The following is a 26,340-nucleotide window of genomic DNA, read 5'->3' as shown; positions in this document are numbered from 1 at the left end:
AGGCAGTGATCCTTGCCAGCTCTCTCAAGACCTTCACATTCACCTTGACACAAGAAAGCTTCACTGGTGTTTCACTCATTACCTCATCTGCAACTGAAAGAATCCTGAGCCCAGTAGGGCAAACCATACAGGAGTATGGGATTGCAAGATGATGTGTGAGTGCTAATTGAAGTATTGTTTAAAGCTGGCATAGCTAAAGAAATACAGAACCTGAGGTGGGCATCATTCTCTTTGTTAGAATCTAATCTTTGGGATTTATAGCAGAAAATTTTTGATTGGACTTAAGTTAACATTGGACCTTCTCTTTGTATATCCGAGGCATGTGTCTCTTTATTTATATGTATGGATTCAACCAGTTGTCCCTTATTTTAATTCTTACAACTTTTGCCTTCTGTTGTGCTAGTGAAAATACCTCTTGATAAAAATGTCAGTTCTGCAGAGCTGGAGTCCTGGACTGCCAGGTCTCTCTCTACCTTATGCAGTGAAAATAATTGAAAGTAAGAGTGGTCTATTGTCCTTCATAAAGGGCAGTTGTAAGAAGGAGAATGTGACCCCTACAGTTGTATGGGTATTACTAGACAAGACTGGAATTCCAGGAGTTGGATTTCTAGGCTGTGGAGAGGCACAGATCCCCATGGTTACAGAGTGCCCTAACTTTGACATCTTTTTTGTAAAAGATGCAGTTAAGTGGCCTTCATGTCGTTGTATTATAGTGAGGCATTTGTTTCCAACCAGAAATGACCTTGTAAAATCTCAAGCTGTTACAACCATGCAACAAAGAAATGCTGTTTACCTGCTACATAAGGCAGCACCTTTAGTCAGTTAAAAAAAAAGTTCTGAAATATGAAATATTATGACTTATAAAAACCAGCTGAAAGCTGAGCATGAAATCTGCATTCCTTGGCTCCTTGCATTCCTTGGTCTGGTTGTCTTCTCAATCTTATTTTAGTTTTGCACTGTGTATAGTTTATCTTGAGATTTGGGAAGGAGTATGCAAAATAGGAAATCATTGGAACTTGAAAAACAGTAAATATGTTCATTAATCATTCTTAGGGACAGAGGTGCATTATTTAATGCAGATAAAGGAAAAGGAGAACTTAACCTATGTTTAGTGAAAATGGAAGGTTAGAGACTTTAGGAGCAAACAAGAATAAACTGTAAGAAAGTAGATATTTTTGAAGCTTTAGATCCCAGCCACAGATGCACATCTCTCTGCAAAGGTAACAAAAATAGTTTCTGACACAAAGATTCTGTCCCTGTTAAATTTCAAATTCTGGTTCCAAAACACAGAACATAAACATCCCACAAAAATAGCAGGAAAATTGGCAATCATTAACAAGTATTTTCCTCCCTATTCTTGTTCGAATCTAGTGAGACATGAAGCAGTTTAGAAGCTTGAAGCTTTTCAGCTTTAAGGACTGAGAGGCAGACTTCTTGTGATGTCTAGCATCAAAAAAAAAAAAACAACCTAGCATTAAAAGATGAATTCTTACTATGGACAGACCCTCAGCTGATACAAAGATATATTTCATTTTATGATTAGAGCTGTGGCTAGTTAATGGGTGCTTATCTGACTTAGAGTTACAAGTGTGAGACATTTAGAGAAACGTTTGCTGAGAGGAAGGTTTTGTCGAAACCTGACCTCAACAAACCAGGTAAGGGCCAATGGTGTGGCCTTTCCCTGGGACACAGGAGGCTGGTTTAGGCTTAAGTCTACAGAGTTGTACACAGGGCAGCCTTGGGGCATTCCTCACGTCCAAAGATGTAAGTTAGTAATATTTACACCCAATGATTCTGATCTTTCACTCCTCACTTGTAAATGAATTTATATATACACAGACTCTATTCAAAATACTGTTACTGAGGGAATAGCCACACCAGTGGGTATTTCCACTGAACAGAACAGCACTGCAACATTATTAAATAGCTCTTGAGTATGAATTCATCCAAGAAGTAGGTTATTGGAATAAAGTCTATTTTATTAGTGCCTTAGGACATTCAGCCAAAACCCAGAGTCCCCGAGCACTATTCAGACACATCAGATGAAACAGTCTCTACTTCAGAAATCTATAATCGGATTAGACAAAGCAGACAAATAAAAGAAATAGAGAAATTGAGACAGGAAGGGGCAAAACGGGTTCTCTGCCATCACGTAGCTGGGAAGTGTGTAGCTAGGCAATAGCACAGGTAGCTTTTTTTAAAAAGTAAAAATGAAAAAGTGCAGCAATGTAAATGAGAATTTGTTAACAACAAAGCCCAGAATCTGCACCTCCGGAAAGAAAGGGAAAATAATTTATCCACCCACACTCACTTTTCTCTGATGAAGGCAGGTGAATAAAGCTGCACTAATAGAGTGTGACGCTCACAATCCTGAGCTGTGCTTGCTGAGGCAGAACGGAAAGGTAACCATCGTCTCCAGGAAAACAATAGCCCTGCAGCCCCCGCCGTGCCTGCAGGGTCACATCCCATTCATCCCCTGCACATGTCCTTTTCACGTGGAGGTTGTTCCCGTCCAGCTGGGATGGAGTCAGTGGATGAAGCTGAAGGACGGCAAGGAGAGCGGAGCAGGAAGGAGCAGTCTCTGAGAGCCTCCCAGAAAACAACAGTGCTCGGTTGGCCTCCTCCGTGGAATGGATTGATACCCGGAGACAGCATGTATCTGTTTGTCCTCTCACAGATACTGGTAAGGCAGCTTGCATAGCTTTGGAATGCTGGGACCTTTATTTTAGGCCATGCTGGCTGGGGAGGTTTCCTCACTCACTGTAGATGTAGCAGTGGGAATGGGTGTAGTCCTCATTTCTGCAGCCACCTCTCATGGCTTTGCCTTGAGAGCAGCCCTTGCCTTTTCATGTCCCACACTCCCGTCACATTTCCTGCCATACTGCAAATGCCTCCTTTGCCAAATGACCAATATCCCACCAAATCCTTTTTCTATAGTTCATATGTATGGGGGTAAAGACCCATGTTGGTTACAAGTGGAGCGGGAGGTGTGCTGTTTAAAGTTGTGATGTGGGATGAGCTTATACCTCTCTGTGAGTGTGTTAAATATAAAGTCATTGCTTTTGTAGTTTATGTTAACTGTGGCATGTGCAGCACCCTTGAGTGTTTTAAATGAAAAGTTTCCACGTGTGTATGTTTGTGTGTGTGTATTTATAGTGATACCTTTGTGAAACATGGCTGTTTGTGAGAGCTTTGAGAGAGGCCTTAAGAGCCTTTCAATAACATCCTAAGTTCATGGAATTACTAGTTTTGATCTAAAAGTAATAAACTTTTAAAAATACTACTTTTAAAAGTAGTAAACTGAAAGTTCAGAAGCCAGAGGAACCTGTTGCACTTGCAGTGTTGCTCCACTTGCTGTTTTTGGGCAGCTCTTTTGCTAGTGAGGGTTGGAGGCAGCCTGTGTAACTCAGTGATGCACATCTAGTTAATAGTGGCTGAGCTTGGAGCCTTCAGCCTTTTTATTCTGTGAAGCTACAGCCTAGAAAATACCTGACTTCTTAAAGCCAAAGCAATAATCAACGTTAAATCAATGCTAACTAAATTAGCTAATTATGCGGTCTTGAAATGAAAATGAATGTGTGCATAATGAGAGATGCTAATTACGTCTTTTCTGATTGATTGCACAGCTTCTCGGCATGATGCTGTGGTACAGCACTTACGGGACCATCCCAGCAGCTCAGAATGCCTTCGACCTGCTCTCCTACTTGCTTACCCCATTTAAACAGGCTTTTTCAGATCAAGGGGAGGTAAGTCCCTGTGCTCCTCTCTGGTTATAGAGTTGATGGCAGTAGCCTTGAGTGGTCTTTCTAATATCTCTTCTGATAAGTATAATATGTGTGTATTTCACATGTACGTCCTGAAATGACAGAAGAGTTTCCTGAAAGCACATGAATATTTTATCTTTGAGATATTGGGCTGAATTTTAATAACGACTATGACATTAGGTCAGCACAGCAGATTTTTCATTATGTGCAAATTATTGCAAATGAAACAAAGCAATAAGAAGTCATCTCATTAAGGTTTAGCCCCCAGTAAAGGGAGAGCTGAAATTTAATTTCTTAGGATGACTAGAAGCTTAATTTCTGGAAGAATGGGTCAACCCATATAAAAGGTGCAAATTGCAACATAGTCTCAAAAATACTTTTTTGTTGAGTGTTTAGAACATATCTGTGTGCAGGAAATGTATTTCAAGTGTACTAGGTGCACAGATTCAATTATATCTACAGAGCTACCCCAGTAAAATTGCCTAGCTTCTCACCATGACATGATGACATGTATACCAGAATGATTCATCTGATAAATTACTGGTAATGATACCCAGAGCAGATTTTTCTAGTGTGGACAGAACCTTAATTAAGTGGTGAACAGCTACTTTCAAAAATCTGATGAAATATATTTGCTATCAGAATGCTTAGATCCATTGTACATAATCTTTGAGGCAGAGGCTTTGCAGTGCTAATAGAAAATCTGATTCAGTGCCTCTTGTGATTGAAGTACAGTGGAGACTGTTTTCTGTTTTCTCAGTGTTTATAAGCTGCATGTCACCTGCTCTTTTGGGGTTTTTTGAAAGAAGCACTTTTTCTTTTGCAGTTGGCTTTATTATGCACAGAGCTCTTCACAGACTGTTGCCTGTGTCTTATTTGCAGTGGCTCAATCATTAACAAATTGTTGTTCCTTACAGAAAAACACTGATTTGTATAATTTTGACTTGCAATAATTGTCCTTCACAGAGGAAAGTGATTCCTAGAATGCACCACAAGAACACCCCAAGTATGACTCTGTACAGATGTTCATGCATATGTTTGAGGACTGTTTATCATAGCACTATTTATTGTGCAGATTTACACTTGAAAACAGTATAGTCAAAGAAATCTTCTCATGGTAAAATAAGCAAATGGAAGCTCTTAACTCCAAATTTCTCATTATGTTGTACTAGTAGGAGAAAAACAGAGTGAAATTCCTCGCTCACTGAAGCCTATTAGAACTGAATTTTGCACCTACTACAGAGAGCAGGCTGAACTATAGACTACTATAAAATGACTAAGACATCAGAATTATTTCCACTGCCAGTGGTGTGAATTAACCTGATGGTGTTTCACTGAATATGTAGAAAGCACAGAAAACTCCTCTGTGGCTGGATTCTATTTAAGGATCCCCAAACCCAGGAACAGTACTAAACTTTGTTAAAGCCCTTTACCACAGTTTAAAAATCACACTGACTGTAGCAATGAAGTGTTGGTCCAGTCTGCAAAACTGAGTTGTGGATTCAGATCTCAGCTTTGGCAAAGGGGAAGTGTAGGAAGCAGAACTCCTGTTTGCCTTTACATTGAAATCTGGGGTTTAGACCTTCTGAGATGCTGGGGCTTAGAGATGGTTTCAGTTTCAGTCTTCTCCAAAGCCTGGCATTTGTTTTTGCTGCTGATGGCAGCTTTGCCACAGATGAGTATGATATCAGTAAATCTTCATGGGAAAGCACACACTTGGCCAAGAACATGCATGCAGAACTGTACTGTGCCCCTAAATACTTCATGAATCATTGTCTATTCTGTTATTCCACAGAGCCTGACCACAGTTGGAAGTGTTGTGGTATCATACATCCTGCTGTCTTTGGCTTCTCTAGGACTGCTCTTTGTAGGATCTCTGGTAAGTTATGATAGAGCACAAACTGTATGCATGCCCTTTTTCAGGGAGTTTTTTATAAGATGTCCTTTTTAACAAAAGTTGTTATTGTTGTGCCCAAGTTGATTGTAAAGCATCAGTTTTTGGGCTGTTTCTGTATAATTATCTGCTTGCTGTATGTGGAGGAATTAGCCTTACTCAATTTCTTGGTGTATTGGGGATTGCACTGAAGTAGAATTGTATACAAAAATAGTTTTTAGTTTTTCCATCCGCAGATGGGAAAACTATTTCCTCTGAAGTAGAAAGGATGTGTCCATTAACAGGACCATCATCCATTGATTTCAATGGCAGAAGGAGCTGCTCCAGAGTGCCTCTGTTCTTAAGTGGCATGACTACAATTAATCTAGTTAGCTCTCAGCTGTTGGGGAGCAGCAGCGTGTTGTGTTTCTCCGTGGATTGTGTAACTGGCACAAAGTTGTGTGCTAGATGGGAGAGCTATGGAGAGCTCGGGCTTGTCAGGGAGCTGTAACTGAATGTGGCTTTTGAAACCCCTCTGTTCTGTCTTTTAGAGTGGGAGTGCAGCTACTGAACATGCAGGCAGAGCATCACCTCCTGTCCTTCCAGAGGTGCACCTCAGGTAGCTCAGGAAGTTGAAGCTGTGCTGTACACATGCTGTTTGAGTGATGAACAGCATAATGAAATACATCCCAGAATCATGGGACTGTAGGTGGGCAAGATTGCTAGTCTAACATCCTGCTTGGAGCTGGGCTGTTGCCAACACTTGGTAAAGTCAGCCATGAAATTTTCCACTCAGGTTTTGAAAACCTTCAGGGAAGGAAGGTTTATCATCTCTCTGTGTGCCTGTGACACAAACATGTAGCACTTTTGGGGAAGAGATGTTTCCTCGTGTCTCATCTGAATTTCACAAATGTAAATGTCTGGGCTGAATTTCTGCAGGTTTGTGGCCGTCATTCCTTGTGATATCAGCTGATACTACCAAGAAATGTCTGGCTGCATCTCTGGAGCTGCCCTTCAAGTAGTTGCAGGTCACTGTTAGATCACCCCAGCCTCCTCTTTGCCAGGCTGAACAAGCCCAGTTCCCTCCACCTTTTTCCTACACCCTTGACCTCCTTTGAAACCTCTATTGGGACCACTCCAGTTTTTCCATATCTGTCTTAAACTGGGGGAACTAAATCTGTAGACAATACTCAAGGTGTAGCTCCCTCAGTGCCAAGGAGAGGGGAGTGCTTCCTTTGATTTGCTGGCCACACTCCCTGCTAGAAAGTAATGTCACATTATGTGCCACAGTTAAATTCACTCAGAGGCAGCACAGTGGCAAAATCTTCTGTTTAGTGTGTCAGGAAAATGGACTTTCCAAAAACCCTTCACAAGGCAAAGCAATTATATTAACGCCTCCATTCTTGTGATCATTGATGTAGGCAAGGAACTTAGGTTTATGCAATTTTCTGGGGTTTTGATGCTGCTGTACCTTATCCAGATTAATTTTGTCCTCAAAAATAAACTTTTGGTAATTCTGTAATTGCAAATATTAAAAAACAAAAGACATATAAGAATTGTCAAGAACTGTATGTTCCAGATAAATTTGCAGCAAAACATTCTGGGCTGAAAATCTGAATATCAGGGGTGTGATTTTTTGCATATTCAGCTATTTCTTCGTGGATGAAAACATTTATTGCTGACCCATCCTTAGCACAGAAGATAAAGTTAAGTGAAAGCTCTTCATGGCCAAAAATTCTGATCTCTCTTTGGTCAGTTTTGTATGTGAGTTCCTTGCAAGTTAACATGAATACCACTATAGATTAAAGTAGACTTGGCCCATTTTTGTGTTGATTAAAATTTACGTAAAGAAAAACATTTTCTAACGTTTTCCATGTTGGTGAGTTTGTGCTGGTTTGTATTCCTGTGGTCTGTGCTAAGAATTTCCTAACTAGAGTAGAGGCACAAATGTCACTCTGTGTCACCCTGCTCTCTGGATAAATTGTTGAGCCACAGAGTATAAGAAGTGTCCTGTGAGTTCTGATCTACCGTCCATCTTGCCCAGTATGTTCTCTCTAACATGGACATTAGGAAGGAGAGACTGTTTAGAGAGAGCAAATGAGCCTTGTCCCTTCCTGCCTACCTGTCACCTTCCTCTCAGATGTCTGAGGTCATGCTGCTTTGCAATTTGCAAATTTGAAAACATCTGCTTTTATCAGTATTTGCAGAATAGGGAATAACATAGTAATTGGCAGAACATTGAAAATGGTGCTTGGACCAGGCAGGGTTTCTACAATCCCAGCCTGGTGGGCAACAGATTGTTGCATGATGACTGTTTTCTTCATTTTCCCCTTTGTCTCAGCTGAGTGATCTCTCTCTCCCTCTCTACTTAAAATTGATTTTAAGCCATGTACTGCCTAGAAGAGACCTTAAAGGAATCTTCCTTTGAGAGTGCCTTTATAACCAAGCCCTTCTTTCCCAATATTGAAATTGATACTGTCCTGTATGACATCCTAATGTGCTTTACTAGCCTAGGAAGATAAATGTGACCTTTTTAGTGGCACTTTTAAAAATTTAACTGGTCATTTAAAAGCCATGTAAGAAAAGGACAGAAGAGGCTTTTACTTGTGAGAGTAAGACTTGTTCTTAGTCTCAAAAGGATGCATGACAATTCAGTATAGTTTGTATGGGCATTAGCCTGAGTGATACTACTCCAAGTTCTATGCTAGATGGATGAAGTTGGCCTAAGGTTCCAGATCCTAGAATTCAGAGGTGGGCTTGAAATTTTTAACTGAAATCTGTGTGGGGGATTTGAAGTCCACTGATGTGATTTCAAAATCATCTAGTCTTATCCCAGCATCTGTGCAAACTGATACGATGAGGAAATTTTTTAGATTGGTGCAATTTCAACCCTTTTGTTAATTTGTAATATAAACTTTCATATTGCAGTTGTGTCTTAAAACTTCACAGGATTCATTATTTAATGTTCATACCATATTCAAATCAGATAATTAAATTATAACACAGTCTGTGCCTGGGCCAAAAACTGATATGGGCATTTTGAGCCCGAGGATCAGGTACAGCAAAATTGAGGCCTCTTCAAAAAATGATGGGTTTATGCATTAAGTTTGGGGTACAGTGCCTGGTTATTAAAGATGTTCAGCTCAGCTATATTAACTTAAGACAGCTATATGTAAATTTCATATGGAAAGCCATTAAATCAGGAGAGGTATAATTAGTAGACTACTATGGCGGATTTTTGTTTTGTAAACAAGCCTGGGAAGGATAAGAAACCGAACAAAAAGACAGTGGTATCAGATTGGCTTGCATATGATGGTCACAAGCACATTCCACTTCCACTGTATCCCTGAGTTAAGCCTGGCTAGCTCTGTGGAAACCTCTGTGGCTGAAAGCAGGTTTGAATGGGTAGTTGTGAATCCTTGCAACACACACCACAAAGCCACTCCTGCATGGAACATTCCTGTTCTCTTCAGTACTCTCCAATTCTAATACAGACAGCTGGAATGCTGCCCCAAAGACCCATGCCCTAGGCTATGTGGAAGGGCTGGCTACAAGCAGAACCTTGTTTAAACGTTTGTTTCCTCCAGGTTTGGCACCTCCTCAGAGCCCCACCGGACCCCCCCTTTCCGCTGCAAGAGGACAGACGGCAGTCTGTGAGCCGGCAGCCCTCCTTCACGTACTCAGAGTGGACAGAGGATAAAAATGAAGATGACTTCCTAGATCTGGACCCCGTGCCAGAGACTCCAGTCTTTGACTGCGTCATGGACATTAAAGCGGAAACAGACCCAGCTACTCTGACAGTTAAATCCGTGGGCTTGCAAGAAAGGTAGGGTACCTGTGACTAACAGGGAAAAGTCTGCTCCCAGATTTTGGGGGTTTAGGCGTTCTGTGCCTGGTAGGAAGCTTTATTGCCTTTGTGAACATCACTTTCATATGTGGTTGTGAAGTCAAGCACCTGCTTCATTTCCTGTCCTGTTTTCATTCCAGTCATAAATACAAGCATGTTAGTTAAACAGCACACAGTTTCTGGACAGCTGTCAACAAGTGCTGTTCTAAAGCATCATTTCTTCCCATTGAATATATCTATTTGTGTTTGATCAGTCTCTCACCATTCATCAAGATAGCAACTGCATTGCATGAAATCCCCTATGGAGCAGTAAAAGCTTTTACCTTTGAAAGAGGTGGGTCTCATTGATTTTTTTTTTCCCCCTCGTCACTTGTACTGGAGGGCTAGTCTTTTTTTGCAAAAGCAAAACACAGAAAAAGTGATAGTCTTTAGTATTTCTCAGATTAATAGAGTTAATCCAGAAGTAAATGAATTATTCAAATGAACCCAGTAATGAAACTTTGGGGTGAGTTGGTGTCCACTGCTTGAACCATAAGGGCAGCTTGAAAAAAGGAGTTTCTCAGGCAAGTCAGGAGGTTCTCAGAGAGGTTCACAGCTGGGAAAGGGCAGTTTCAAGATTAAAGGAAAATCTTTTTCTGTTTTGTGTCCTTTCAGTTGTCTTAGTGAAATAGAATAAAAATTCTATCTTGATGATAGAATTCCTGCAAAGAAATTCTGCAAAAGTGAGGATGTTATGAATAAAAATGAAGTTACTGAGAGGCCCAGCATAGCAAAGTATCACCTTTCTTTATTTCTCAGTTTTCAAACTTAATTGGAATGCTAACCATAGTTAATTCTCATCTGTAAAGCTTAAAACAAAGGACAGAACATAGATTTTAAGAATACAGTGCTGATTTTCTGAAGCTCCTCAGGATGCAGTAAAAAGGAGTTACAGAAGAGGCTTTCAATTTGCACTCTTGTGGGTTTGGAATTTTTTTTATTGCTTTATGGTTTGTTATAACATTGTCCTAAAATTTTATATATTTTTATTGTTTTATTCTACCTTTATATGAGATCACAGTAACCTCTGGGGCTTGTCCCTGAAGCTGCTGCTTTGTTGCTTTTTCATTATAGGCAAGATTGGGCTTGAAATACGTGAGTCATTTGTGTTCTTCACTATCCCTGATTTCATTCCATTTCTGTCACTTTAAAGATGTGACATTTCTTCTCAGGTGACTGCTAGCCTGCATGAAAGACACTCACTCTATCAAGAGAATTGGGGGATATTGCTTGGAGAATAATCAGTTGGTTAAAGTAATGAATTGCAATCAAAAACCTGTCAAGTAACTAGAAGTGGGACAATGAAAGCAATTGCTTGAAGTTCTCAAACTAGGTACAGTGCAAACACTCAAGATATAAACTTGTTTTCAACATACACATGTCCTTGGGAAGACAGACATCATTTGAGGTTTGAGCTGTGTCCTGACAAACTTCATTTACATTATACATTGGTCACTTTTCCTTTGTTTGGTGTTGTGTTACCTACCTGTGCCTCTTTGGCATCCATTCTGCTTTTCTCTTACTTCCCTCTCATTCTTTAACCACCAATGCACTTAAAAGGGTGATCAGCAGCTAAATTCAAACACCACTGAATGTTGCTGAAGAAGAAATAATCTCATTTCTTCATGCTGAAGAACTATTAATGTAGGTAGCCTCCTCTACCTTGAAAGAACCAAAAGCAATCTTTGTCAAATGCATCTCTTTTGGGGGAGAAATGTGGTAGCTGTTCAGTAGCACACAGGAGGGTGAGGTGAAATCCTTTGAAAGGTGTCACTAAAGATTCCATGTCGGCCACTGGTGGCATTTCCCCATGGCTGTGAATCATAGTAGGAGGCTGGCTGCAAACTCTTTTGGACAAAATCCTGAGTCCAGGAAAGGGTTGTGATCCAAGTGATGACTTCTATCCTCTTTGTGAGTTGGTCATGCCTGTGTGCCTACATGGTTTTTAATAGCTCCTGCACATACCCTCTAACTAAATTTTTTGAGTGGAGATTCATCAAAAATAGGTTTACTGTGTAAATGCGTAGAACCTCTACCTAGTAATCATCATATTGTGTGGCTTTATTATTATGTTAAAGATATTTAAATATAGATTCACTGACAGCTTTTGAATCTCACATTTGTCTATCATATGTGAGACTAACAGAAGTGCTTTAAAACTTTATTCATAATAAGCATTTTTACTTATTTGGTTTGTTGTGTGGCTAACTTACACAAAAAAAATTCTACACTTAAGAGTATTTGTTTAAAATGTGACTGTCAAAGTATTGGCACCTTCATTTTACCCTTCTTATGATGTGCAGTTGTGGAAAGAACATTTTTCAGATGGAAAAATTATTCACTGCAATTGCTTGGCTTTTTGTGTCTCTGTTGAAGTTGAACTGGCAGTTTATCCCAAGACCTTACCCCAGTGAGGTTTCAGTGTACAAAATCATCTTCTGGTTTTGTCCACACAAGAAGCATCACCCATTTTCTTACAGGTAGTGACCGAAATGTCCCCATCAGAACCAGATGGTGATTTCCTAAAGTTGTTCATCTTTCATTGCTGGCAGTGATGGGTCTGTTGTAAGCAAACTTTGACTGCTCTGTTTTGCAGGAGAGGTTCAAATGTTTCACTCACACTGGATATGTGCACCCCAGGCTGCTCTGAGCAAGGCTTTGGCTATGTCATGTCCCCACGGGAACAGTCAGCCCGGGAATACCTCCAGACTGCCTCGAACATCCTGACTGAAGAGGAGCTGCACAAGAAGGCACTGGATCCTTTCATACTCCAGGCAGAGTTCTTTGTGAGTGTCTGACCTCTCTCTTCTAGGAGCATCAATAAATATGGGATGTTGTCTCTCCAGAGAAGACCTTGGTATTATTTTCTGCCAGTCTAAAAGTAGTGCACACAAACTCTGCTTCTGTCAGTGAAGCATTTCATGCAATTCCCAAATTTTTCATTCCTTTAAATTACAATGTCTGAAAGCTTTCAGTAATGTTGTCACGTAAAAACTAGAGAATTGATTCTGGCAAAACCAACAACAAGTCTTTATTTCACAGGATTTTGATTTTTTTCTTTTTCTGATGTATATTACCTTTTTAACAACAGCAACAAAAACAAAAAAATCTTTAGAGTTCAGAAGAAAAGCCACATTTCCTATAAGCATAACTTCTGGAAAGAGGTCTGGAGTTGCCCTAGGAATGAAATTAGTCCTAAACCACCCTTTTTGCTGTTGAATACTTAATGTGGAGCTACTTTCCAAATCTAAATGTTCTCTGGTTACCTCAAACACATTGTGGCTCTGTCATTTAGCAGCAGCTATAGAAATTATAATTTCTGGGGTTTTTCTCTGCACAAAAATAATTCACTAGCTGTAAACTACTGAAGTTAATACTGCCATGTCAAATATTCTCTTAAGCATGAAATCTCAGCAGAGCAGAGGAAGATTGTTTTGCAACATTACAGTCCTTTCAGCCTGTCCTCTTCATGACCTCTAAGTGTCTGCAAGGGAAAGACTACTCTGATTGTCACTTGCTGTCCTCCCTCCTTGTGCCGTTTCGGGGGGGGGGGGTTTCCCTTTATGAGAACAGGGGGATACTCTGGGCTTCTGTTTTAAAGTAGAACACAAGGTATCTGTGGTCCTTAATTCCTTTAGTGTTGTACAAGATGAAGGAAAGCAGCTTCTGTGTAGGCAAAGCCCTGATTCTTTTAAAGTATCTATTGCTCCTTTAGGGAAGGAATGTTCACTTGGTGTCTGAACTGACTGCTGGATTAGTCCACATACAGATTCACCAGTCTTTGAGCTATTCTGTAGCTTTCAAGCAAAGAAAATGATGTTAGATGTAGACTTCGTTTGTCTGAGAGATTTTGAATTAGGTTTCCTGGTGCTCCTAGAATCATCCAGCAGCCAAGCCATACCCAAGCTATTTTCATTCTTTAATGAAAACTGAAAGAACACAAAATGCTGTGCAATCAAAATGTTATTTCTATAATTAAAAATTGTAAACCAGTTCTTTTTTTATGAACAGTTAGCACCAGCTAGCTCTTAGTGTGTTTTCACTCTGTCTAACCTACTTGGTTTTCAAACTCCAGATCCCAGATGAAGTAAGCAGTTGTTTCATTTTGCAAGAAAAGTCAAGGAGCACGTTAACAGGGCTAAATCCTGAAATTCATACAAGATTTAGAGTTTCTACTCAGACAGCAGTCCTGTTGATTTCACCAAGAATTGGCTTGTGTAGTGAATGACTTAAGGCCCAAAAACAGCCCATGGAGCTTGGCTCAGGGAGAGTTTGGGTTGACTAAATACCAAGGAACAATTGAGAAAAATATGAAGATTTTGTTCCTATGCAGTTCTCAAAATTGATAGAAAATTACTTCAACAAAACATTTTTGTCCTTATTTGCCTCTGGTTAAAGCCAGCAGTGTGCTCAGTGCTTTGTAAGAGGTGGAGTTCAGATAGACTTCTAAGGTTCCAGGACTGACCTCAAGTTGTTCCAGGGCAGATTTAGATTGGATATTAGGTAAAAATGATTCACTGAAAGGATGAAGTACTGGAACAGGCTGCCTGGTGAAGTGGTAGAATCACCATCCATGAAAGTGTTTGTAAACATGTGGATGTGGCACTTAGGGACAAGGCTTAGCAGTAAACATGGAGGTCCTAGGTAAAAGGTTGGACTCAATGATCTTAGAGGTCATTTTCAGCCTTAATAATTCTCTGTTTCTCTAGTCCATAGTTCTGCTCATCTTAAGTTTTTTCCCTCACTTGCCTCACTCAACCCTGATTCCTGTTCCCAGTCTGTGCTGTAGTGGTCTCTCAAATTGATGGTGCAGCAGCTGTGATGACCAGCTCTGCCTCCTGGTTCCTGTGAACCATCTCTCTGCTGTGAGCCTGGTTAACACATCCCTTCTCTTCACCTGCCTTCCACTCCAGCTGCTGGAAGGTTCCTGTTCGTTCCCACCTGGCATTAGCCCCTGATTGCAGGGGATGAGCAGTGGGGAACAGGAACACTGAGGAAGCCCCTCCATCTTTGTGTGTTCTTTGCATCAGGAATGGGGAGTGCAGGCAATCCCTGAACACCCCTTTGCTGTCCTTTTCCATGGAGCTTGGCAGCACGATGAGCAAAGCAGTGACACTCCCGCAGCTCCATGGACTCGGGTCAGCACACCAGCCTGTCATCATGTGTGTCATACTTTGTTGCTGGTGCAAGTCCCCAGCAGATTATTACCTTCCACCCTCAGAGAGGAAGCGATGTGAGTCAGAAAGGATGGTCCATCCTCTTGGAGCAGCGTCTTGCGTTCCACCTCTTGCATCGCTCTGTGCCTACACTTGCAATTCAGTTCTAATAATATTAGGAGTGAATATGTCATGCGTGTTACTCAATGAATTAGTCACTAGGAGCGTTTTTACATGAAGGATTTCAGAAAAGAAAGTGACAGAAAAAGGAAACATCAATCATACTTTGGTGGTAAGTTGCTAGAGGTACTGTACAATATGTCCCAGCTGACTTCATCACTTTGCCTCCCTCGCAGGTAGGACATAATGGGCTTGGGGTTTTTATACCTCCTGTGAATCTAATAATACTACTGACTGTCTCTTATTTTTCGTGGGTTTTTTGTTTTTCTTTTCTTTTAACAGGAAATTCCAATGAACTTTGTTGATCCAAAGGAATATGATATTCCAGGCTTAGTGCGTAAGAATCGCTACAAAACAATTCTCCCAAGTAAGTTTCTGCTTTTTAAGTCACTGAGGCAGGGTGGTTTATTCCACATGCTGGAGGGCTTTGCATTTTCCTTTCCAGAGTGCATGAAGTGTACTGTCACCACAATATATTGTCCAAAAGCCATGTTTATGGAGCAGCAGCATGGCTTCAAAGCATAAATCAAATTTCCCAAGAGGTACAGAGCATGAAGAACTGAAATGCTGCTGATCCTCAGGGAAATGTAGGATATTAGTTATTAGAATTGCATCGTTTGGTGCTGCTTAAAAGTTGTACCCAAGAACTTGGTTTATTAAGATATTAGTTACTGATTTCTTTGATTAAATTTATTTTGAAAGACCAAATTCTAGCAGCATTATTTTCCTGACTGAGGTTTTTTCAAATGCAGACTGAGAATATTGGGAACTGGCCTGATGGCATTAAGATGACACAGAAAAGTATTTTTCTTTTCTATTATGTTAGTTTTATTTGTAGGCAGGAGTAGGAGTTTAGAGAAAACAGTTTGGTACAAATTTTTACTAGTGTCATCATTTTCCCCCTCTCTCATACTTTGAAAAGTGATACAATTGGATGTCATGCCTTTTTTCTTTCCTCTAAGCTGTTGTTGGAATTTGGTACCATCACTACAGTAGTCTTTCGAAAAATCCAAAAGGTTCAATGTCAGGTTAACAAATACAAGTGCAGTAAAGTCAAAAATGTCCTCAGCTATACCTAACAGTCAATGAATCCAGATTGAAAATGGTTTCAAAAAGATTATTTTTATGTCTACAAACTCCAGCAACTGCAGCCTGATGTGTGAAACTATTTTGATGACTTTGTACTCTACCTCAGACCAGAAGTGTAAAAGAATTTAACAGCCTTTCACTATTGCTGTGCTAATGGTTGGGGTGATTCATTCAAGTATTAATTTGCTGGTTTTGCTGCAATGGGAAGATTGAAAAAGTGGATATTGATTTCAGATGCCCAAGGTGCCAGATCTCTAAGTGATCTGTATATTCTGAATTTGGTATCTCTTCATCTCAGCCATATGGGTATTTGCCAGCAGCCACTGTTGTCACTTTGACCTCTTCATCTCAGATAACTCTTTCACTCAGCCATCTCTCTAAATGTTAACAACTTTATTCTGGCCTTGTTATGACCTGAGCTTTTTTTTCTGAAAGAACTTTTGGCAACTTTGTTCCTGACTGTGGCCACAGGATAGCTTGATACTGCTGAGGAAAGGAGAGGGCTGGGTCTCTTATCCCACTGCCTCCACTTCACAGGGCTTGGTGCTGGCAGCAAAGAGGGGTAGAAAGGAGACCTAAACATTCTCTTTACACTTCAAATCCAAAGATCCCAGAAAACATCAATCTGGTCTGTTTGAGGACAGCATTTCATGCTGCCTCTGTGTTTGTAGTACTGTAAAAATTACTGTGTACTCTGCCCTTAATATGATATTGGGTAAACCACAATTTTTGCATAAATCTTATTCTGCTTTCTAAGTCAGCTGAAGTTTTTATGAAAAAGGCACCTGTGGTTTGTTTTTAATATTATCTTGGTCATATACACTGTTGCTGTTTGCTGAGGCCTCTGTCAGGAGGATGTTTTTTGTCAATGGTAACAAACTGGGTAGCACTGGTAAAAGTGGATGAATGTGGGCCTGTGTCAGGTCCCATTAAAATCAGTGAAACAGTCATTGACTTCGGTAGGAATTGGACTGAACTTCTGAAGTGGAATAATGTTTTCTTTTGTCATCTTATTAGAACAAGAATAATGCTTCATAAACAGCCTCAATGAAGGAGACTCAAGTACTGAAGAGACTTAAAATGCAAGAGACTGTTAATATTCTTTAATTTCTCTATAACCATTATATTAATAGCACATCTTGGAGTGTGGTTCATTGCAAGATGAAACTGGGAAGGAGTTATTGTCATCTGGCTTGCCTGGGTGCAAGAAATGCATGTTTATGTTTTGGTAGAAAAGCTCTTCGCTATCATTTCACAAACAATATTCTAATGTCTTTGAAGCCAGAATGAGTCTGTTGACCTAACAGATTGAGAAATAATTTCCTGTAGCAGAAAACTGCTTTTCCAGAGTCATGCTGAGACACTGACTCAGGACCAATTAAGGCAGGCTTCAGAGAGTGGGTGAAATTGTCAGAAGGCTGCAAATTACCCCAACCATTCTTTCCCTTTTTTAATGGTCTTAACATGGGGGTTTTCTAAGGCCACTCACATCTGCTGTGATGGCCATGAATGCATGTAAATGTCTTGCTCTACTAAATAATCTTTTGTGTCTCCTTCCTCTGATAAATTATTCCTTATCTCCTTACACCTTTCAGATCCTCACAGCAGAGTGTGCCTTACCTCAGCTGATCAGGACGACCCCCTCAGCTCTTACATCAATGCTAACTACATCAGGGTAAGAGCTCCATAGCCCAGTGTGTCTGCCCAGCCTCTATCAGCCACCGTTAACGTAAACAGAATTGCAGCACACACTGGCTTTTAAAAGCATCCTAGCTGATCTGATTGCTCTTCTCTCCTGTTTATCTTAGCTGAAACCCCAATTTCAAGGTGCACCTGTACAGATTCAGACCAGGCAGAAACATACTGCTACAGTTCCTGATGCAAAATTCCTTGTCAGCTGGCCTAACCAAGGCACTGGATAATCAGCCTGAATAAGGCTCATGACCTAGCCAGAGTCACCTCAAGGCTGTAGGACACTCTTTGCTGGAATTTCTTGAGTCTGTAGTGTGTCTTTGCTCCATGTACACGTGTGCAGGAAAGAGATGGAAAGGAGAGCTGGTGCCACACAGTCAGCATTTCATCCAGGATAGCGCTCTGGTTTTTTAACCTTCAAGGTTATGGTGGACATCGCTGTTAAAACTGATCTCTTGTTCTTTTGTTGGCAGGGCTATGGAGGAGAGGAAAAGGTATATATTGCTACTCAGGGACCGATAGTTAATACTGTCACTGACTTCTGGAGAATGGTGTGGCAGGAGCGTTCTCCCATCATTGTCATGATTACCAATATAGAAGAGATGAATGAGGTAATGCTGTTACATCCAGTCTATATTTTTATCTGTACTCCAGGAGTTATTTTCAGCATAGACACTAAGCCAGCAAACAAAAGTTAGCTCAGTGGCCTGTGCAATCAGAGCCAGCATTAAATTCTTCAGGCTCAGAGAAGATGTGGGCTTCTCTTTCGCTTCAGTTTACTGTGAGTCCTGTTTTGCTGTCTGATTTCTCCTACTGTTGGTTTTGCCATTTTCCTTTCCCAACTGAGTGAAACCCCTCCTAACCCAGCTCTATTTGCAGGCAGCCTTTGAAGTTCTTTCTGAAGGAATCAAAAGCAATAGTACGCCATAACTGCTAAGGCTGAATATCTTTAATCAGTAGAGTTGCTGCTGCTTTATCTTCCATTTATTATGATTTGATGTCTACATGCACATCTCATTGAGGAAGTACCTGATTTCTGTATGATAATCAACAACTAGGGCTGACTTGGATATTGAGGACCTTCCCCTGAAAGAGTCTAGGGAATGCTTATGAAATACTGAAATAAAGATGCTGAAATTTTCTATTTGCCACCTACCATAAATTAAACTGTAGTGATGTTTGTGCTAATCCACCTAAAGTGAATTCTTCTTTTTTTTGCAGTTTATAATACTGCAGCCCTCCAACTGTTCATTACTTACCTGCTGAAATCTTTCCCCCATAGCAGAGTTGCAAGAACTTTGTGCCTGGGCTTCAGCTCACAGACAGGTAGCTGAGCTCACATCTGCCTTTACTGGCAGTGTAAGATGTGAGAAAGTGGTCTGGGCATGTGTTGGGCTCTGCATCCTCCCCCACCACTAAGCAGCAAGGCTAGGTGGAGATATCCAAATGTTGTTTCTTAAGCTGCAGCACCATTGTATGTCAGGCTTGTCCTTGAGAACAGATTAGTAATTTAGGTTAGAGATTTTTGTTTGGAGAAGAAGCTTTAGATGCTAAGAGGACAAAGAATATGGGCAAACATCCAGCATACATACAGACAGAGTTGTATCTTATCTGCTGGCTGGAAGCTTAGTGCCCATAATCATGCATGTGCACAAACCTTTAGCTTTTCATAGATATAAAATAAATATGTTCATGTATTTTTTTTCAACTTCATTGAAAAAAAGATATGAACAAGACTGACACAGAATTATGATGCTTTGCAAGTTAAAAATAGTCATTTATTACAGCTGGCTCATTGGAAATGTCCTGTCAAGGATTGCTGAAAACAATGCAAAACATGCAGAGTATGTTGCTGATCTGAATGCTTTGTTTTCACTCAGGTTTTGAATACAGGCACCTGCCTGTATCTGAGCAGCAGCACTGAAGCAATAACGTGCTTATTAATCAAAGTTGTCATTTTCTGGCACATACAACATTAAAATGTTGTAACATAGTTTGTGCACCAGAATCCTTTGCAGACTTTGAGGTTTAAAGAAGATGCAGAGGAAATGCTGGTCCTGAATGACATATCTGAAATGCTCTTCAACTATAGTTTTCCTAAGAAGATTGTATAACAGGAAGGCAAAATAACCTTTATGTCTGGATTGCCTCCTACCTGCACTGACCAAGTGTTTCAACCCTTCTATCAGTCATGGGAAGCAGTGCACTGCAGTGCTGATGCACTATAGAGTTGGAGCTTGCTACAGCCTGTATATCACAGCAGAGCTGCTGAGTCTTTCCTGATACATTTTTTGTCAAAAATGTATTGATGTCAGCAATATCAGCCATAAATACAAGGTCCTTTCATGCAAACGTCTTCTATACTCACTCCATTTATCTGCAACACTTCTATTAATAGACAAATAGCAGGACTCAAATTACATAGATTCAAACCCAAAAGTTTTGTTCAGCAATGATGCTAGTGAGAGAGACTTTGTGTTCTTTCTCAGTGCAATGGCTTCACTAATGTGAGGATTAAAAGCTCTGCACCTCAGCCCTCTGTCACTTCTAATCTGAATTGACAGACAGCCCCCAGAAATGAGTGGGCAATCTTACTCCACTCCTTTAAGCAGAGCAGTGTCTGTGCTATTGATAGCTGGTAGCACTCCTGACAATTTTTGCAGTGGATTCTGCAGTTTATGAGTAGACGAAGAAAAAACACAATCTGCATAAATAACTTTACAGAGACACAGTGGGCCACACTCCCAGTGGGTTATTAACTGATGTACTGTGCAGATGGAACAACTCTGATTCTCCCACACAAAAATTTTGACTCAGTAACTTAGCAAGGTACTTTTCTGTTGTTAGTCTTTCTCCTCAAGTGGAATTACGTTTGGTGGGGGAGAGAAAAATGATTCAACTTGTTTCCTCCAAGATTGTGTACAGCTGTGTAAAAGAGGAATCTTACAAGCATCATCTTTACTGAGGTTTGTTGAATAGCAGATACCTGCTCCCCTGTGATAATGAAATAGCTTCTTGCATTATCACAAGGGAGCCTTTTTCTCAGCCTCTGCCTGATTCGTGTCATTCCTTTTCCATGAACTAATTTGTGCACCATATTGAAATGCCTGCCTCTGCCTTTGCATATTGATTAATTTAGAGAAACTAATTACAACCAGTCTTTTTTAGCCCTCCTTCCAGGATCAGAGGGACCTACAAATTTGCACTGGCTCATCTGATACTGTGTATCAATACCACACAGCAGATCTGCAAACGGACTATAGTTTCTGTGTTTCCAAGTGTCAGGTTGTGATACTTGGAAACACAGAAACTGTGTATCTCTTACTGGTTTTTGGCAAAATCAAATGTAGTAGTCCAATCTCTCTCACAGCTACTGCTGCCTTTTACTTCCTTATATTTGAAAGATTCTCACTGACAATTTTAAGTGGATTTTGGTACATAATCTATTTTCCCAAGCATCCCCAGTCATGTTATTTTGTGCAAAAACATATGCAAATTATCATTTTATATTCAGACAGCATTGAGCCATTATAAAAATAGAAAAGCTGTATTTTGTGTTTCTACATCAGTATATATGAAGCACAGATATATTGGTAACTAGCGTATATTATACTAATCATTATTATCTCGAGAAAAAGATTAATTTAAAACACAAGCACATTGCCACCAGCCTCTCTAATGAACCTTCAAAATGCACATCAGTTGCATAAAGATAAATAAGGATGTGTGTATTTAAAAGCATTGGTTAGTAATTACTTGATTTTTAATCAAGCAATCAGGCTATTATGGATGCAGCAAAAATCAACTGAAATGTGGTCCCTGTTTAGTAAGTGAAAGCTTGTACTTATTATAGAAACAAAATTTATTCACATTCATCTATGCATGTGCTATATTCAGTTTCAGAGGAGAAAGAAACCAAGCCTCCCTTGATACCTGCTTAACTGGATTTGTTTTATATTGCACACAGAAATGCACAGAATATTGGCCAGAGGAACAGGTCACCTATGAAGGAATAGAAATCACAGTTAACAGAGTCATACAAGCAGACGATTACCGTTTAAGGCTCATCACCCTAAAGGTAAATCATTACAATGTACTTACAGTAGCTTAGCTGTCTAAACCTATAAATGCAGATGTTCAACGGGAGTTGTGTAGAAAGCTTCTGCACAGTGTAGTGCTGGACAAATACCACTTGTCATTACTGAAGTCATTGTAGCTTTGCCCAGTTCACCAGCATGAAAGTTACAGGAAAATCAGCAGTCAGAGGTTTAGGCTGCATGTGTACAGTCTGAAAGCCACCAGGCCAGTTGTAGTAGTATCGGGTTCACTGGGTAAGAAACCAGTGACTCATTCTGTGCCTTTGTCCTCCGGGTTCATTGATCATTGAGAATGAAATGTCAGCTCACAGAGAGCTTCTTACTTTGCAAGTGTAGTTTTATATACCAGTAACCATTCTATCATCTTGTGGATAGAAAGTTTCAGTACTGGTTTAATTTTTTAAGAACTTAGATACTACTTAATCTAAAGTACCAGAGTCCTATTTTACAGCTCTTTCCATTGCTAAGTTCTGGAATATCAAGCTACATGTTTTAGTAACAGTCTGTTTACATAAACTTCATACATCTTTCATCTGCCACATCTACCCCGACCTCAGTATAACACAACAATTTCTTTCCAAGCTGGGAAAACTCTCCTTTTATCCAACCAGTTTCAAGTCTCTTCAGCCATATGCTAATGGGCAGAAAGCCAGCATATGACATCCCATGTCTGGATTCAGAGTGTAGAAAGTCTGTCACTCATGCTTTTGGCAAAGGCAGCAAGAAGAAAATTGCACTCCATGACAAGTGGGAAGTGAAGAATATCTACATGTTGCAGCCTTGCAGCTGATCTGGTTTTTCTTTTCAGTTAGACAATGGTTTTGTTTTCAGTACTAGTGGGTCAATGTCTCTTCCCTCCACCCTCAAATGTCAGGATGTGAATTGCTGAGTTCTGGAGCTGAAATAAAGATTCCATTTAAGTTACCTTTTCCTAGAGCTGTACACTTGCCATTTAGTGGCAATAGTTGAGCAGCAGCTCTGAACCATGCATGTATTAAGTGACTTGGTAGTGAAAACTGGGAAAGCCATGAATTGACTTAACTTTGCCCTTAAACACGAGTACTCAGAAATACATGATTACTGCATGCTTTACGGAGTGGGCTGTCATTTTTTCATAGGGGACAAGATTTGTCAGGTTTTAGGAATTTAGAAAAAGCTCAGGCTATAGGCAAGGCTTGTTTTCTGTTCTCGGAGAAAGCTGCTAGTGTCTAGCTACTGAGTCATGATTTCAGCTACAGAATACGTGCTGTAGACTTCAAACTGTCTATTAAATCTTGCTTCCTCCTAGCTGTTCCCAAGTCTTCTCAGTCCCAAGGAACCATCAATAGAGAATATTTTGTTCAAGTCAAAGCAGAAGTGTACAGAACCACAGAAGTCAGGGTGCTCCAAGCAGAAGCGTAAAACTTTTAACACAGCAGACAAAACTAAAGGCATCCAGAGTTCATCACTAGAACTTTGTGTGTTTTCTGTTGCTGTCAACTAAATGATTTATGTAGTGATTCATGTTTTTCTTCAGATGACTTTTACTTTTCTCTCAGTGTTATTGACAGCATTTTTATTATAATTTTTCACAACTGAGTTTGGAATTGGGTGTTTATAACTTCTGTGACTCACACATAGTCACACATTCAAAAGCAACTGTGTTTCAGAGCAGTGTTGATCTGATTAACTGTAGTGAGTTTGAGTGTTATTCATGATAACTAGTTATGCTCTTTTAAACAAAGTATTTTCTCCCTAGGATAAATAACCTAAGGGCAGACTCTGTGCTATGATTGTAAGTCTCTGTTCTTGAAGTGAGCTAGACACAGCCTTAAGGATCCTGTGGCTATGCTTCAGTGAGTACTTTAAACGCAGTGTAAGATGGAACAACATCTCAATGAAGCTGAGCCTCCCTTTGTCCAGCTCTCTTGTTCTGATCCTTGAGCCATCTCCCATGTGCCCTCACAAGTGTTTGTGACTGTGTGCCAAGCCAAAGGGAGAAACTGATTGATTCTTCTGAAAATTAATCCATCCAAGAAAGGAAAACGATTTAATGTGATTGTTTTCCCAATCTAGTTCACTGTGAAGCTGTGCAAAAGCTCTGTCATCCAAAGAGAAGAGTGGAAAATGCACAACCACAGAGCATCCAGTGACTGACAAGCATAGGGAGGGACTTGGGAGTATACGTGACAAACTGTTTTTAGATTTTTGTGCCTTGTTCTTCAGAAAGAGTTATATTTGTCTTTTTTTTCTCTCTTCAACTCATCCAGCCGTGGTTTGAAGGGAGGGTTGTGGAAGCTAACACTCTTGTTCTTGGACCTTTTGCAAACATTTACTTTGCCCTGTGCCAGCTGGCTTGTGCAATGGCTGCAAGGGTAAGGCCAGTTCCCTGGGCACCATGTTACTATTTTGCACCTTTAGAAATCAGACAGAAGGATATCACTTTGAACACACAAAATCAGAAGCTCACAGTGCTACTTGGCACTCCAAAAAGGAAACAGCACATTTGCTATATTCATAACCATGCTGAGACAGAGAATCAGAATTTGTGTCTCTCAAAAAGACCTGGACTGCAGCTAGATACAATTCCCACCTTCCATACTGCCTCTGAATTTCTCACCATGTCTAAGAGAAGAGTAGAATTGACAGGAGACCGATATAAGTCTGTCTGTCAGAAAAGATAGAAAAATAAGCTCCCATCTCTCTCCCTCATCTATTTATCTAGCTATCAGAGGCAGAGATATGGCTCCTGGCTCTCTGTCTGTCAAATACATTATGAAAGTAATTATGTCACAAGCACAGCTCTGGCTTTGCTGAATGAATCTGTCAAGAGGGAACAGACCGCCTGGAGTGTTTTGCACACAGCTCTTGGCACTAAAAGAGCAGAATACTTTGTGGGGGGAGGAATTTTTTGGTGGTTGTTTTTTTTTTTTGGTAGTTTACTGAAGTGCAGTCATGATATTTGAAGTCCAGACTTCTGTGTTGTGTGGCTTCCTATTTGGATTTCTGTTCCATTTAGCATTCACATAATGGTTGGGGTTGGAAGGGACCACTGGAGATCATCTGGTCCAACCTGCCTGCTACAGCAAGTTCCCCTAAAGCAGGTTATATGTGCTTGTGTCCAGGTGAGTCATGAATATCCCAGAGAAAAAAGACTCCACAAACTTTCTGGGCAACCTGTTTCAGGGCTCTGTCACCCTCAAAAAAATTTTCCTCATATTCAGATGGAACTTTCTGTGCTTCAGTTTGTGCCCCTTGCCCTTGTCCTGTAGCTAAGCCCTACTGATAAAGAGCCTTGACCCATCCTCTTGACACCCTCCCTTCAGATACTTACAGATTTTGCTAAGGTCCCCTCTCAGTTGTGTCTCCTCCAAGCTAAACAGGCCCAGCTCCCTCTAAGTGAGGTCCTCCAGTGTCCTAATCATCTTCATGGCTCTCCACTGGACCCTCTCCAGTAGCGCCTTGTCTCTCCTGAGCTGGGGAGCCCACAACTGAACCCAGCACTCCAGGCGAGTGGAGTGCCCCCTCTCTAGGGCTGAGTAGAGAGGCAGGATCACCACTCACAATGTGAAAACTCTGCTTTTCTTAATGCACCACGGGCTACCTTTGGCCTCCTTGGCCACAAGGGCACTGCTGGCTCATGGACAGCTTGCTGCCCCCCAGGTCCTTCTCCACAAGGCTGCTTTCCAGCTGGTCAGCCCACACACTACTGGTGCCTGGGGTTATTCTTCTCCACATGCAGGACCTGCACTTGCTGTGTTGAACTTCATCAACACAGATTTCCTCTCTGTCCAACTCTCCAGCCTGCCCAGGTCTCATGGAATGGCAGCACAGCTTTCTGGTGTGTCAGCCACTCCTCCTACTTTTGTGTCATCATCAAGAAAAGTACTGAGGGTAGTCTCTGCCTCTTCATCTAGGTCATTGATGAGTAAACTGAACAGCGCTGAACCCAGTACTGATCTCAGGGGAAGGCCACTGGCTATGGGCCTTCAACTGGGCTCTTGGCTGCAGATCACAGTTTTTGAACCCATTCAGCCAGTTCTCAATACATCTCACTGTCCACTCATCTAATCTATGCTTCCTGAGCTTACCTCATGAGGAGGTTATGGGAGACAGGGTCAAAAGCCTTGCTGAAGTCAAGATAGACAATATTCCTGTTCTCCCATCATCTACCCAGCAAGCCATACTGTCATAGGAACCTTTCAAACTGGTCAGGCATGATTTCCCCCTGGAAAATCCATGCTGAATAATTCAGATAATCTTCTTTTCCTCCACATATTTAGAGGTGATATGCAGGGGTGAGCTATTGAATTGCGTTTTAGGGATGGAACTGAGGCTGACTGGTGTGTAGGCCTCCCTCTTGCTATCTTTTTGAAGGCTGGAGTGGCATTGGCTTTCCTTCAGTCTTCAGGCATCTCTCCTGTCCTCCATGATCTTTCCAAGATAATGGAGAGTGACTTAGCAGTAATATCTGCCTGCTTCCTCAGCACTCATGGGTAGATCCCATTGGGGCCCATGGATTTGTGCATTTCAGGTTTACCTAAATGCTTTCTAACCCAGTGCTCATCAACCAAAAGAAAGTTGGCTTTTTCTCCAGAATTTCTTGCCTTCAAGGTCTGGGATT

The 26,340-nt window shown here is 40.8% G+C and overlaps 1 protein-coding gene across 4 annotated transcripts in view; it reads left to right on the top strand.

The window, feature by feature from the left end:
* The window catches only part of PTPN5 (protein tyrosine phosphatase non-receptor type 5), a 76,862-nt gene that overhangs the window by 41,206 nt on the left and 9,316 nt on the right, over positions 1-26,340 (top strand). For 2 of the 4 annotated variants that reach the window (XM_066551804.1, XM_066551803.1), the window contains exons 3-11: positions 2,457-2,683; positions 3,627-3,746; positions 5,560-5,643; positions 9,225-9,463; positions 12,120-12,309; positions 15,142-15,226; positions 17,544-17,623; positions 18,114-18,251; positions 21,608-21,718. In XM_066551804.1, the coding sequence (XP_066407901.1) occupies positions 2,457-2,683; positions 3,627-3,746; positions 5,560-5,643; positions 9,225-9,463; positions 12,120-12,309; positions 15,142-15,226; positions 17,544-17,623; positions 18,114-18,251; positions 21,608-21,718 (1,274 nt within the window). The remainder of the gene's footprint in view (positions 1-2,456; positions 2,684-3,626; positions 3,747-5,559; positions 5,644-9,224; positions 9,464-12,119; positions 12,310-15,141; positions 15,227-17,543; positions 17,624-18,113; positions 18,252-21,607; positions 21,719-26,340) is intronic. The other 2 variants (XM_066551806.1, XM_066551805.1) reach the window with 2 other exon arrangements.

Source organism: Molothrus aeneus, chromosome 6 (assembly GCF_037042795.1).
Source record: "Molothrus aeneus isolate 106 chromosome 6, BPBGC_Maene_1.0, whole genome shotgun sequence".
Taxonomy (NCBI): domain Eukaryota; kingdom Metazoa; phylum Chordata; class Aves; order Passeriformes; family Icteridae; genus Molothrus; species Molothrus aeneus.
This window is presented reverse-complemented; position numbering and strand designations above follow the sequence as displayed.